Source organism: Zosterops lateralis, assembly GCF_965231275.1.
Source record: "Zosterops lateralis genome assembly, chromosome: 3".
Taxonomy (NCBI): domain Eukaryota; kingdom Metazoa; phylum Chordata; class Aves; order Passeriformes; family Zosteropidae; genus Zosterops; species Zosterops lateralis.
Genome location: NC_139764.1, coordinates 108152596 through 108165013, shown reverse-complemented (window position 1 = coordinate 108165013; position 12418 = coordinate 108152596). Strand labels below are relative to the sequence as shown.

The 12418-nt window shown below is 42.6% G+C and overlaps 2 protein-coding genes across 2 annotated transcripts; both read right to left on the bottom strand.

Moving 5' to 3' along the window:
- Positions 1-1076: 1076 nt before the first annotated feature.
- Positions 1077-2036, bottom strand: LOC310907799 (taste receptor type 2 member 9-like; the record flags this gene model as incomplete). The annotated part of the gene is made up of 1 exon (XM_083858276.1): positions 1077-2036. The coding sequence occupies one exon, from the start codon at positions 2034-2036 to the stop codon at positions 1077-1079; it is 960 nt and encodes a 319-aa protein (XP_083714402.1).
- Positions 2037-6179: 4143 nt separating this feature from the next.
- LOC310907800 (taste receptor type 2 member 7-like) lies at positions 6180-7133 on the bottom strand (the record flags this gene model as incomplete). The annotated part of the gene is made up of 1 exon (XM_083858277.1): positions 6180-7133. The coding sequence occupies one exon, from the start codon at positions 7131-7133 to the stop codon at positions 6180-6182; it is 954 nt and encodes a 317-aa protein (XP_083714403.1).
- Positions 7134-12418: the final 5285 nt, after the last annotated feature.

The following is a 12418-nucleotide window of genomic DNA, read 5'->3' as shown; positions in this document are numbered from 1 at the left end:
ACCTTAGGGAGCAGCCAGTTCCCCACCCAGCTGTTCCTTCACTGTCACCCGTAAACAGGGGGTGGAAAATAGGATGGAAAAGCTGATAGATCGAGGTAAAGACAGTGAAATCACTCACCAGTTACTGTCACAGACAAAACAGACTTGGCATGCAAAAAATGAATTTAATTTATTTACCTACTGAAAGTACAATAGGATGATGAGAAACAAACACACACTAGAACCTGCTGCCTCCACCACCCTTTCATCGAGGTTCAACTTCACTCCTTCATCCTCAGCTCCTCCACCTCCTCCCCCAGAGCAGCACAGGGGAAGGAAAACGGAGGTGCAGTCAGTTCATAGTGAGTTGTCTTCTCCACTCCTTCCTTCTCACGCTGTTCCTCCAATCCAGAACAAAACCTGTGTGTTTCACAGAGCCAGAGTGCACTGGGAAAAGGCAATGTCATCACCAAGTGCAAGAGGCCAGAAGAGCAGTCCCACAGAGCAGAGAATCCTCTCCTTGCAGGCAGTGGGGCACAGAGGACACTCAGGGCTGGTGTGGGAAGGGGGCTCTGCACCCCCTGAGCTCCCTGGGGTCGTTCTTGCTTCACTGTTTGTGTGTCAGTGACCAGCTCTGGTGAGTGACAGGGGCCAGCATGTTTACACAGAGCTATCATCTCCTGCCAGACAGTGATACAGCCCACAATATATCACAGAGCACAGAGCCACTGCAGGAAGCAAGGTAAACGAAAATAGAGATCAACCTGCTGTAAATTTCAGTTGTTTCAATCAGGAGATGCCAGAGTATTTGTGGCAGGTTTGCAGTATTGTTGCCCCTTTACAGCCAGCCCTGTACCAGGTCCGAATAAATTTATTGACAATAATTAAATTCAAAGGATTACATAAATTAAATTATAATTGAAAATATATAAGTCACATTAATTTAGTTCATAGTATTTGAATGATATAGTCTTAATCTCAATTATGAGAACATTTGTATCATCTACAGTGCTTGGAGAGTTGCATTAGAGATTAAACTACTTGTTTTCTATAATGAAATATTACCATTTTGCATGGGCTCCATTTTATTACAATTGCTAACTCATGCAAACCTTGCGCTTCACTATTCTTCCTAAAGGAAGAATCTTTAGCAGTGTCTTTTCTAATTTGGGGTTGCTGAAGATCAGAGTAAGGGAGTGAAGACCCGGAAAAGTGTACTCAAATACTATAATGAGAATTGTCATATAACTTCCCTTCTTTGTGACATAAACCATTTTTAACACCAAACATACAAAGTTGATGCTGTACATCACTAAGAAGGAGAGAATCGATTTCATGGCTCTGATGTGGGCTTCCATGCTGAGGTCCTTCATGGAGTTTTTCTGCATCTTGCATTTGTGTCTCCAGAGAGAAAAGAGAAGGAAAACAGCAGCAAAGATGACTGCCATGAATGAAGCAGCATATCCAAAGCCAGTGATAAAAAAAGAAGGGAAGAAATATTGATCCATTTTAATATTTGCTCTCCCAAAATTTCGTTGTCCGGTGGAATTGTCGTTGCAGTGCGGTTTATCAGCGACGTCGTAGGCAATGATGCCAACAGTCAAAGCTAAAATCGCTGACCCCAAAAAGAGCCACAGCACCATCCTGTCAATTCTTACTTTCAAGTAGATGAAGAACCTGTTCCTGAAATTGGCAATTTTTATGCAATAAAAAACACAAAGACAGGCTGAAACCCACAAGTTGCAATGACTAAAAAAGGCTTGAAAAAATATAGCTAGTTGAAGTATGGGGTGAACATAAAGGTAATTAGGATAAATAATTGAAAGAAATGAATATGCCCATGAGAAGGACAAAGAACAAAACCTGGAGCATCCCAGCAGCAGCACGATCTTCTCATTTGAGTTCAGGGTTTTCTTTTTGATCCAGCCAATGCAAAGCACAGAAATGATGAAAGCATTTATCCACATGCCAGCAAATGTCTCCAGTGTGGTGATGGCCACAATTGTGGCCCCGTATGAAGTGACATTGTATTTCTGTGGAGTGTGACAAGCTTCCATGGTGCAAGCTGGGGAGCAGAGCTGTGCTGGCCAAGGGGGCTGTGGCAGCAGAGGCTGAGGCAGGTCAGTGGCTGCTGTTGGTGGAGTGTCAGGGATGGCAAGAGGAGCTTTATAGAGCTGCTGCTGCTGAGGGGGATTTTGGTGGTGCTGCTGTGGGGAGCAGGGCAGGTGCAGGGATGTAAATGTGCTGGGTATCTTCTTACCTGGGGCTGGTGTCACTCTTGACTATTTGAATGTTGGTTCAGGTGGGCTGTGTTGGGTGCCACAAACAGCGGAAATGTTTTTCTGCAGTGGAGGATGTTGTGGTTTTGTGAGTGAGCCCTGTTTGATCAGTGTCAGGCTTCATGACCTGGGTGCTTGTGGTCACCGTTGATGACCAAGTTTGTTTTGGATATGCCCACTCAGAACTACTACTTGTTGTGCTAATTTGTGATATTGATGGAGGGCAGAGGAATTCCTTAAGAAAATTTTAATTTCCTGATAGTGTTTGTTCTTTGCTTTATGCTTTGATGTGATTTTCCTCTGGTTTTGCTGACAGAACAGATAACATGGTTGAGGACTCTTGGATTTTTGGTTTTAGCTTCTTTCTTTCTTTCTTTCTTTCTTTCTTTCTTTCTTTCTTTCTTTCTTTCTTTCTTTCTTTCTTTCTTTCTTTCTTTCTTTCTTTCTTTCTTTCTTTCTTTCTTTCTTTCTTTCTTTCTTTCTTTCTTTCTTTCTTTCTTTCTTTCTTTCTTTCTTTCTTTCTTTCTTTCTTTCTTTCTTTCTTTCTTTCTTTCTTTCTTTCTTTCTTTCTTTCTTTCTTTCTTTCTTTCTTTCTTTCTTTCTTTCTTTCTTTCTTTCTTTCTTTCTTTCTTTCTTTCTTTCTTTCTTTCTTTCTTTCTTTCTTTCTTTCTTTCTTTCTTTCTTTCTTTCTTTCTTTCTTTCTTTCTTTCATCTTCCCTCCAAGTGTTTGTGAGAAGTAATGAAGTTATTTCTATTACAACAGGTCTGTAGATGAAATGTCTGTGCTTGGACTGTGCTTTTACAGGGCCTGAAATGAAAATATTACTCCAGCAGGACCATATGGTGGCTGAGATTTGGGCCAGCTCTGCTTGAGGAATTTGGTGCCTTAAAAAAAAATCGGGATCTCTTATGCTGGATTTTCAAATCAGGAGGATATGGATCAGGTACTTGAAATCTGTGTCTGCTTCTGCTTCCTATCCATCCCCTCCAGCATCTCAAGAAGGACAAGACTGTATTTAACACCCCATATGCACATTTCAGATGCCCTTGTGTAACTCAGGTGGCACCAGACCCTGGGCTTTATGCATCCGGATGGACACAGAGCTGTACTGGGATCTGAGTCACACTGCACACAGACTGAATTGTTTCCATCAGAGCTTGATTAAGGTCAACCTTCTTCTCTCTCCATCATCTGTTTCCTTCTCCTTTTATGACATAGGGAATCCTAAATGAAGCTGAAGTGGTGCAGCAACTCCTCTGTGTGGAACTGATGGCTTTTCTCCCTGCTCTGAGCTGGAACAGCATTGCACTGATGTGATAGAAATGCTATATTACAGAAAAAAAGGATTTTTCCTCATATTGGATGGTGTTACTGACAGAGATTCATGAATCCCGAGTGTCTACAAAATCAGAGCCCTGCAGGATGAGAAAAGGATTTGCCTTCTCTTGGGCAAGATTTACACTTGGGGCAAGATTTACACTTGGAATGTCCATGTCTGGATCCAGACAGTGCTGGGGCCCAGGGGGGTCCCTGTGAAGAAGGCTTGGGCTGTACCCTGCTGAACACACTGTGGTGTTTTCTCAAGTGTTGGTGGCAGCAGGGTTTTGACCAGACCAAGACAAAACTTCTGATGCTGTAGATGGGCCCCTGTGAGTGCAGCTGTGTCTGTGCTGGACTGTGCTGTACAAGGGAGAGCAGGAACTGCCACAGGAAAGCTGCACTGCAAAAAATCCCCTTAGACCAGAGAGATGAAGACTGGGAACTACAGAAAGGAGAGCTTGAGAGAAACCCACACCCTCACCCTGCTTTTGGGAGAACTGTACAACCTCTGCTCAAAAGAAAAACAGAACAAAAAGGGGCAAGCAGTAATGTATCGTGTCTCTTTTGTAGCCTCTGGTGGTGTCTCTCTCTTTTCTTGATAGTGGGCTGTAGTTGCTGAAGGGGAGATGTTGATGTTGGGCTTTCTCTGGACACTGGGTCTAACAGGCTGTAACTCCCATTCCTGGCCCAGCAAAAGTGAACAGGTGCTCATCACTTCTTTCATGCCTCTGTGACTTCCAAGAGTGTTGGAGCACTGCCTTGTTTTCAGCAGTGCCCCCAGCCCCTTTAATGTCTCTGCTGAGGGGAATGCTGTCTCCAGAAGATCTTGGGCTTTAGCTCCACCTCCATACCACTGTTACAGATACTACAAGACTTGACAGGAAAGGCCAGAAAAGAGTGTAAGCCTAGTTATAGAATCATGGAATGGTTTGAGCTGGATGAAGCCTTAAAGATCATCTCATTCCAAACCCATGCCATGGGGACCATCAACTTTCACTATCTCAGTTTTTTCAAAGCCCCATCAAATTCAAGACCATTTGCACTTGCTTATGAATCCTTCCCCTTTCTATTTTTGTGGGAATAGAGAAAGAGAGAAGGGAATGCCCATGGAAATACAACCTTAAAAGAAAAAGCTCACAAACCAAGGTTTTTCACCTTCAGTTCATCTTTTGAAATCTTGCATCCTGGCGCCACCTGTGTTTCTAGAGCAGAAAATCATTCTCTGTGTCGACTTCTGAGAGTGCAGAGAAACTCTGGAGTCTTTGCACAGTTGCCCTGTAAGATAGACACCTCGGCTTTATTGGGGGAAAAGGTCTGAGAAGCCCTCTGTTTGTAGAGGTGCATGAAAAGTTTTTCTCAAAATGCAGCAGAGATGTTGCTCACAGATACTTATGGAAAGAAGCCATGTCCAGCAGGCCTGATGCTACATGTGAAGTGATGTCCTGGAGAGTATTTTTGTACCTCTGAATTCTTCAGAGCTGCAGGAGGCCTCTGAGGTTTGGGCTCCACACCTGGCACATATTCTCCACTGGGAGAACAGGAGGCCAAACAAACCCTTCGGAGATGCATGGAAAACACACCCTTGGCACCTGACATGGGGTAGGATATCCTTCTGTGCACAAGCTGGTGACAGAAATGAACAAATCAAGTTCTGCTGTGTTCATGCTGGAATTATTTCATGTTCAGAGAACCTGCTGTGGGTGGCTGGCCTTAGGTAGGTGCCAGGCCCCCATCAAGCTGCTCCTTTACTCTCATTGCACAACAGGGCAGGGGCGAAAAAGATGGTGGAAGAGCTCATGTGTTGAGATAAGGACAGGGACATCACTCATCAGTTACTGTCATGGAGAAAACAGACTCAAATGTGGGAAAATGTATTTAATTTATTGCATATTGATAATGTAGTAGAGTGATGAGGAACAAACACAAAACTAGAACCGTTTCCCTTCACCCCTTCTTCCCTACAGACCAAAATTCACTCCTTCATTCCCGGCTTCTCCACAGCAGGACACAGGAACAGGGAATGAGGGTTGCAGTCAGTTCATAACAAGTTGTCTCCTCCACTCCTTCCTCTTCATGCTCTTTTCCCTGCTCAAGTGCGGATCCCATCCATGGGCTGCAGTCCTTCAGGATCAGATGTCTCCAATTCGGGAACTCCTCAGACTGCAGTTCTTCAAGGTACACCCACCCCACCCAGTGTTACAAGTGATACAAAGAACAGAGACACAGCAGAAAGAAATGTAAACCCAAACACAAATAAACCTGATGCTAAGTTCAGCCATTTTTCAATCAGCAAAAGCCAAAGCATTTGAGGAAGGTTTGCAGTACTCTTATTGCCCCTTTGTATCCAGCCCATGTACCAGGTCTAAATGAATTTATTATTGACAAGAATTGAACTCAAAGAATTACCAAAATGAAATACTAGCATTAATCTAATTTATACTAATTTGATTCAAAGAATTTAAATTATTTATTCTTATCTGTGGTGTTAAAGAGAAAACATCTGTATCATCTACCTGGAGATTTTCATTAGAGATTAATTGACTTGTGTCTTATAGTGAAATATCAAGATTTTGCGTGGGTCCCAGCTTTTATTACGGTTCCTACCTCATGCAAACCTTACACTTGACACAGGATAGAATCTCTAACAGTGTCTTTTCCAGCTTAGGATTGCTGAAAATCAGAATAAGGGAATGAACACCTGGAAAAGCATACAGATATAGTAAACTAAGAAGCGCCACATAATTTTCTTCCTTTGTTGAAGGAATTAGTGACAAGATCAAAATTATAAAGTTAATACTATACGTTATGAAAAAGGAGAGAATCGATTTCATGGCTTTGATGTGGGCATCCATGCTGAGGCTGTTCATGGAGTTTTTCTGCATCCTGAGTTTGTGTCTCCAGAGAGAAAAGAGAAGGAGAAGGGCAGAAAAGATGACTGCTATGAAAGAAGTGACAAATCCAAAGCCATAGATAAAATATGTCTGGAAAAAATGTTTATCCATTTTGCCACTCACTGTTGAAAAATTTCTTTGTCGGGTGGAAATGTGGTTCTTACTGAGCTCTGTATCAGCCATGTCATAGGCAATGATGCCGATAGCCGAGGCTGAAAGCATTGATGCCAACAAAAGCCAGGGCACCATCCTGTCAATTCTTACTTTCAGGTAGATGAAGAACCTGTTCCTGAAATTGGCAATCTTTATGCAATAAAAAACACAAAGACAGGCTGAAACCCACAAGCTGGAACAATTAAAAGAGCTTTGAAAAAATACAATTAGTTGAAATGTGAGTTGAACATAAAGGTAATTGGGATAAGTTATTGAAAAGGAGCAATATATCCATGAGAAGCACAAAAAGCAAAACCTGGAACATCCCAGAAGCAGCAAGATCTTCTCATTTGAGTTCAAGGTTTTCTTTTTCACCCAGCCAATGCAAAGCACACAAACAATGAAAGCATTTATCCACATGCCAGCAAACGCCTCCAGGGTGGTGATGGCCACAATTGTGGCTCTGTATGAAGTGACATTGTATAGTTGTGGAGAGTGACAAGCTTCCATGGTTTGAGCTGGGGAGCAGAGCTGTGCTGGCCGAGGGGGCTGTGGCAGCAGAGGCTGAGGCAGGTCAGTGGCTGCTGTTGGTGGAGTGTCAGGGATGGCAAGAGGACCTTTATAGAGCTGCTGCTGCTGCTGCTGCTGCTGGGGGGGATTTTGGTGGTGCTGCTGTGGGGAGCAGGGCAGGTGCAGGGATGTAAATGTGCTGGGTATCCCCTTACCCGGGGCCAGTGTCACTCTTGATTATTTGAATGTTGGTTCAGGTGGGCTGTGTTGGGTGACACAAACAGCGGAGATGTTTTTTCTGCAGTGGGGAGGGTTGTGCTTTTGAGAGTGATCTCTGTTTGATCAATGTCAGGGTTCATGACCTGGGTGCTTCTGTCCCTTGGCAACCCTCCATTAAGAAGTCAATTTTGGATGCATTAGTTCAAAACTATTCTTTATTTTGTTTTGTTTGTTTTATATTGATGGTGGGCAGAGCATTGCCTTAAGAGGATTTTAATTTCCTGATATTCCTGTTGGCTGCTTTATGCTTTGATGTGAGTTTCAGATTTTGCTGATAGAAGAAAAAACATAGTATAGGATAGGGCATTTCATTCCTTATTTATTAGTTCTTTCTTTCTTTCTTTCTTTCTTTCTTTCTTTCTTTCTTTCTTTTTCTTTCTTTCCTTCTTTTCTTTCTTTCTTTCTTTCTCTTTCTTTCCTTCTTTTCTTTCTTTCTTTCTTTCTTTCTTTCTTTCTTTCTTTCTTTCTTTCTTTCTTTCTTTCTTTCTTTCTTTCTTTCTTTCTTTCTTTCTTTCTTTCTTTCTTTCTTTCTTTCTTTCTTTCTTTCTTTCTTTCTTTCTTTCTTTCTTTCCTCTTCCCACACTTTTTTGTCAAGTATGGAAGTTATTTCTATTAAAACAGGTGTCAATATGAACCGTCTATGCTGGGACTGTGCTTGTACAGGGATATTAAATGAAAAATTTAATTATTAAATAAAATTAAATTAAATTGCAAGACAATACCAAATACCATGGTTGGGGCCTGGCTTCAACTCTGTGTGGGGAATCTTTCTCCTTATTAGAAAAATAATACTATAAAACCAGAGTCTCCAATGCTGGATTTTCAAGCATGAAGACATGGAACAGGCTCGAAACATAGGTGTTTTCTGCTGGTTCAAATCAATCACCTCTAGTATATTTTGAGAAGAGGAAGGATTATCCAACACTTTTTATCTCCCGCCCATGTGCGTATTTTGGATGCCCTTGTGCATCTCAATGGCACGAGACTCCTGATTTTCAGCATCAGGTTTTCAGCATTTCCTGTTTTCCAGCATCTGGATGGACATACAGCAGTATTGGGATCTAAGTCACATCACACAGATAACAAATTGGTACCATCAGTGCTTGTTCAGGCCAAACCTCTTTCCTCTCCAGAATCTGTTTCTTTCTTCTTTTATGACATGGAGAATCCCAGATGATTAGCCTTAGTTAGCTAGTTAGGTTAAAGGCTGCCTAAGTTCTGGCCTATTTCATTACAGCTGTGTATCAACTCTAGTGCACATTGTTTGTGTCCTTAACAGCTAGAGAGGAATGCTCTGAGAAACAGTTCCCACAGAGGGAAATTTCCCATTGCCCTATCCCAGGTGACACCCAGGAAATAAGATTTTTTTTGTTGTGGAATCCCTGTATGACTTACCTTAGATAAAGCCTGTTTTTTTTCCAGATCTCCAGGGGGCTCTTGTTCCATTTTTGATTGAGTTTTACTACATTAATGGCTGTGTTACTGCTGGCCAGCCCGAGCAGTGCAGCTGTGCCCCAGCAGATGCTCCCAATGTGCCCCAGTGATGACCCAGATGCTGAGGAGTGGCAGATTGAACTGGTATCAATGAATCTGGCTGAGATCTCCAGATCATGAAGTCAGGAAATCCTTATCTCAAGAACTTGCATGCTGATCTCCTGCACCCTTCTTGCCTTATCTCTTCTTAACAGTCCTAAGTCAGCACAAACAGGGAGGAAAGGCAGATATTTAACAAGTAAAACAGTTCAGAGCATCCTCCCTTCTTGTTTTCATCTAATTAAGGCACTATTTTAAACTCTCACACACAAAGAAAATGTATATAAAACTGACATGGCGCAGCAGTGCATTTGTGTCGAGCCTCTGACTTTGCTCCGTGCTCTCAGCCAGGACAGCATTGCACTGATGGGACAGACCTGCTGCATTAAATAAAAAATATTTTTCCTAATATTTCATGGTGTTGTGGAGAGAGCTCTGTAAACCCTGAGTGCCTACAAACTCAGAGCCATGCAGGAGGAGAAAAGGATTTGCCTTCTCTTGGGGCAAGATTTACACTTGGAATGTGTAGCAATTTTTCCCCCCATCTTTCCCAACAGGAATGTCCATGTCTGGATCCAGACAGTGCTGGGGCCCAGGGGGGTCCCTGTGAAGAAGGTTTGGGCTGTACCCTGCTGGACACACTGTGGTGTTTTCTCAGGTGTTGGTGGCAGCAGGGTTTTGAGCAGACCAAGACAAAACCTCTGACCCTGTAGATGGGCGCCTGTGAGTGCAGCTGTGTCTGTGCTGGACTGTGCTGTACAGGTGGAGAACAGGAACTACCACAGGACAGTCCCAGTGAGAGGAATTCCCCTTAGACCAGAGAGATGAAGACTGGGAACTCCAGAAAGAAGAGCTTGAGAGAAACTCCCACCCTCACCCTGCTTTTGGGAGAACTGCACAACCTCTGCTCAAAAGAAAAACAGAACAAAAAGGGGCAAGCAGTAATGTGTCACGTCTCTTTGGTAGCCTCTGGTGGTGCCTCTCTTTTCTTGGTAGTGGGGTTGTGGTGGTGCTTCCCCATCCCCTTTTCAGGCCTTGATCTGAGGAATGCTCATTAGGCCTTATCTTTGATGAGCAGCACCTGGGCCCAGCTCCTCTTGAGCTTATCATAACTACTGTCTCCTCCTAGGAAGTGCTGCTGCCTAAAGAGATCCTGGGTTTTTTTATGAACAGCCTAAGAAATTACTTTTTTTTTTTTTTTTTTTTTTTTTTTTTACCTGAATGGCATAACATCCTGGTTCTCACACTGTCAAAGAAAGAGTGAGGAACCAAAGCGCAGCCAGGATGAAATATTGTAATGACTAAAGTCCACCTTCTTGCAGCTGTATGAACACAATGAGGGTCCAAAATGAGACCCTTTGAGCTCTCCTGGACCTGAGCAGGCTGTGACCAGTGGAACCTCTCATAGCTGAGAGCTCCCAAATGAGCTGTACTCAGAGAATCTCTGAACAACAACCAATCCTGGGCTGATCCCCCACGCCTCGAGGCTCAACCCTTGGCCTGGTGATGAGATGTAAAGGCATCCAAAGTGAATATTTCCCTGCCTTTGAGGGGAATTTTTCACACATTTTTCATGGTCACTTGAATTGACTCTTTCTGTCTGTAAGCATACACATGTAAATATGCTTTAGCAAATATGGGAGAAATGCTGCTCTCTTAGATCTTAGATATTTAAATATGTTAGGCCTGGAAATAAGTTTAATATATGCTAAAAGCTAAGTTAAATGCTCTTAAGTGTTATTCCTTCGCTAAATTGTTAAGTTTAAGATGCAAGTTAAATACTTTTGAGTGCTGTTAAGCTTTGAGGCTGTATTCCTTTTTATCCTTGCCCTTTCTATCATTTTGTCACACACACCTAAACACACACATGCACACACAGATAGTCCTTGGTTCATTTCTGTTTTGATTGATGGGATGTTTTTTCCTGTTTTTTTTTTGTTGTGGTTTTTTGTTGGTTTTTTTTCCCTTGGTGTGCCTTAACTATCTAGTAAGTAGTAGAGTGAATCTTGCCAACAAACTTCATCATGCTCTTACTTATTATTAAATCTGGTTTTTACTGATACCCTTGCCAGTGATTTTTGAAGTGAACTGAAACACTCATTTGTAGCAGGGCTGCAGTTGCTTCTTCTGGCTGAAGGGGAGATGTTGGTGTTGGGCTTTCTCTGGACACTGGGTCTAACAGGCTGTAACTCCCATTCCTGGCCCAGCAAAAGGGAACAGTGCTCATCACTTCTTTTATGTCTCTATGACTTCCAAGAGTGTTGGAGCACTGCCTTGTTTTCAGCAGTGCCCCCAACCCCTTTAATGTCTCTGCTGAGGGAAATGCTGTCTCCAGAAGATCTTGGGCTTTAGCTCCTCCCTTGTATGAGGAAGGCATCAGATGTTTGGTCTCCACCCCTGGCAGATATTTATCTCCTGGGAAAACAGGAGGCCAAACAAACCCTGCCAAGAATGGATGGAAAATGCCCCACTGGCACCAGGCATAGGGTAATATGTCCCTCTGTGCCTGAGCTGGTGACAGAAATTAACAAATCAGTGTTCATGTGTTCATGCTGTAATTATTTCATGTTCAGAGAATGTGCTGTGGTTTGTTGAGCTTGGGCATGTGCCATGCCCACATCCACCTGCTCCTTTATTCTTGCTCCACAATAGGCCAGGTGTGGAATAGGTGTTACTGTCATGGAGAAAACAGACTTGAGAAAAATGGATTTAGTTTATTGGCTATTGGTTATAGAGTAGCATAATGAGGAACAAACACAAAACTAGAGCCCTTTGCCTTCTCCTCTTCATCTTCACAAATCAAAAGTCACTCTTTCAATCCTGGCTTCTCCACCTCCTCAGCCACAGTGGCATGGGGTGACAGGGAATGAGGGTTGCAGTCAGTCCATAAAAGGTTTTCTCTTCCACTCCTTCCTCCTCACTTTCTGCCTTGCTCAAGTGTGGATCTCATCCATGGGCTGCAGTCCTTCAGGATCAGATGTCTCCAATTTGGGGGCTCCTCAGACTGCAGTTTTTCAAGGTATGCCCAACCCACCCAGTGTTACAAGTGATAATATTGCAAAGAACAGAGGCACAGCAGAAAGAAATGTAAACCCAAACACAAATAAACCTGATTCTAAGTTCAGTCATTTTTCAATCAGCAAAAGCCAAAGCGTTTGAGGAAGGTTTGCAGTACTCTTATTGCCCCTTTGCATCCAGCCCATGTACCAGGTCTAAATGCATTTATTATTGACAAGAATTGAACTCAAAGAATTACCAAAATGAATTACCTAAATTGCCTAAATGAACTGTTAACAATAATCTAATTCAGGCTAATTTGATTCAAAGAATTTAAATGATTTATTCTTAACTCTGGTGGTAAAGAGAGAAACATCTGTATCATCTACCTGGAGATTTTCATTAGAGATTAATTGACTTGTGTCTTATAGTGAAATATCAAGATTTTGCGTGTGTCTCAGCCTTTATTACAGTTC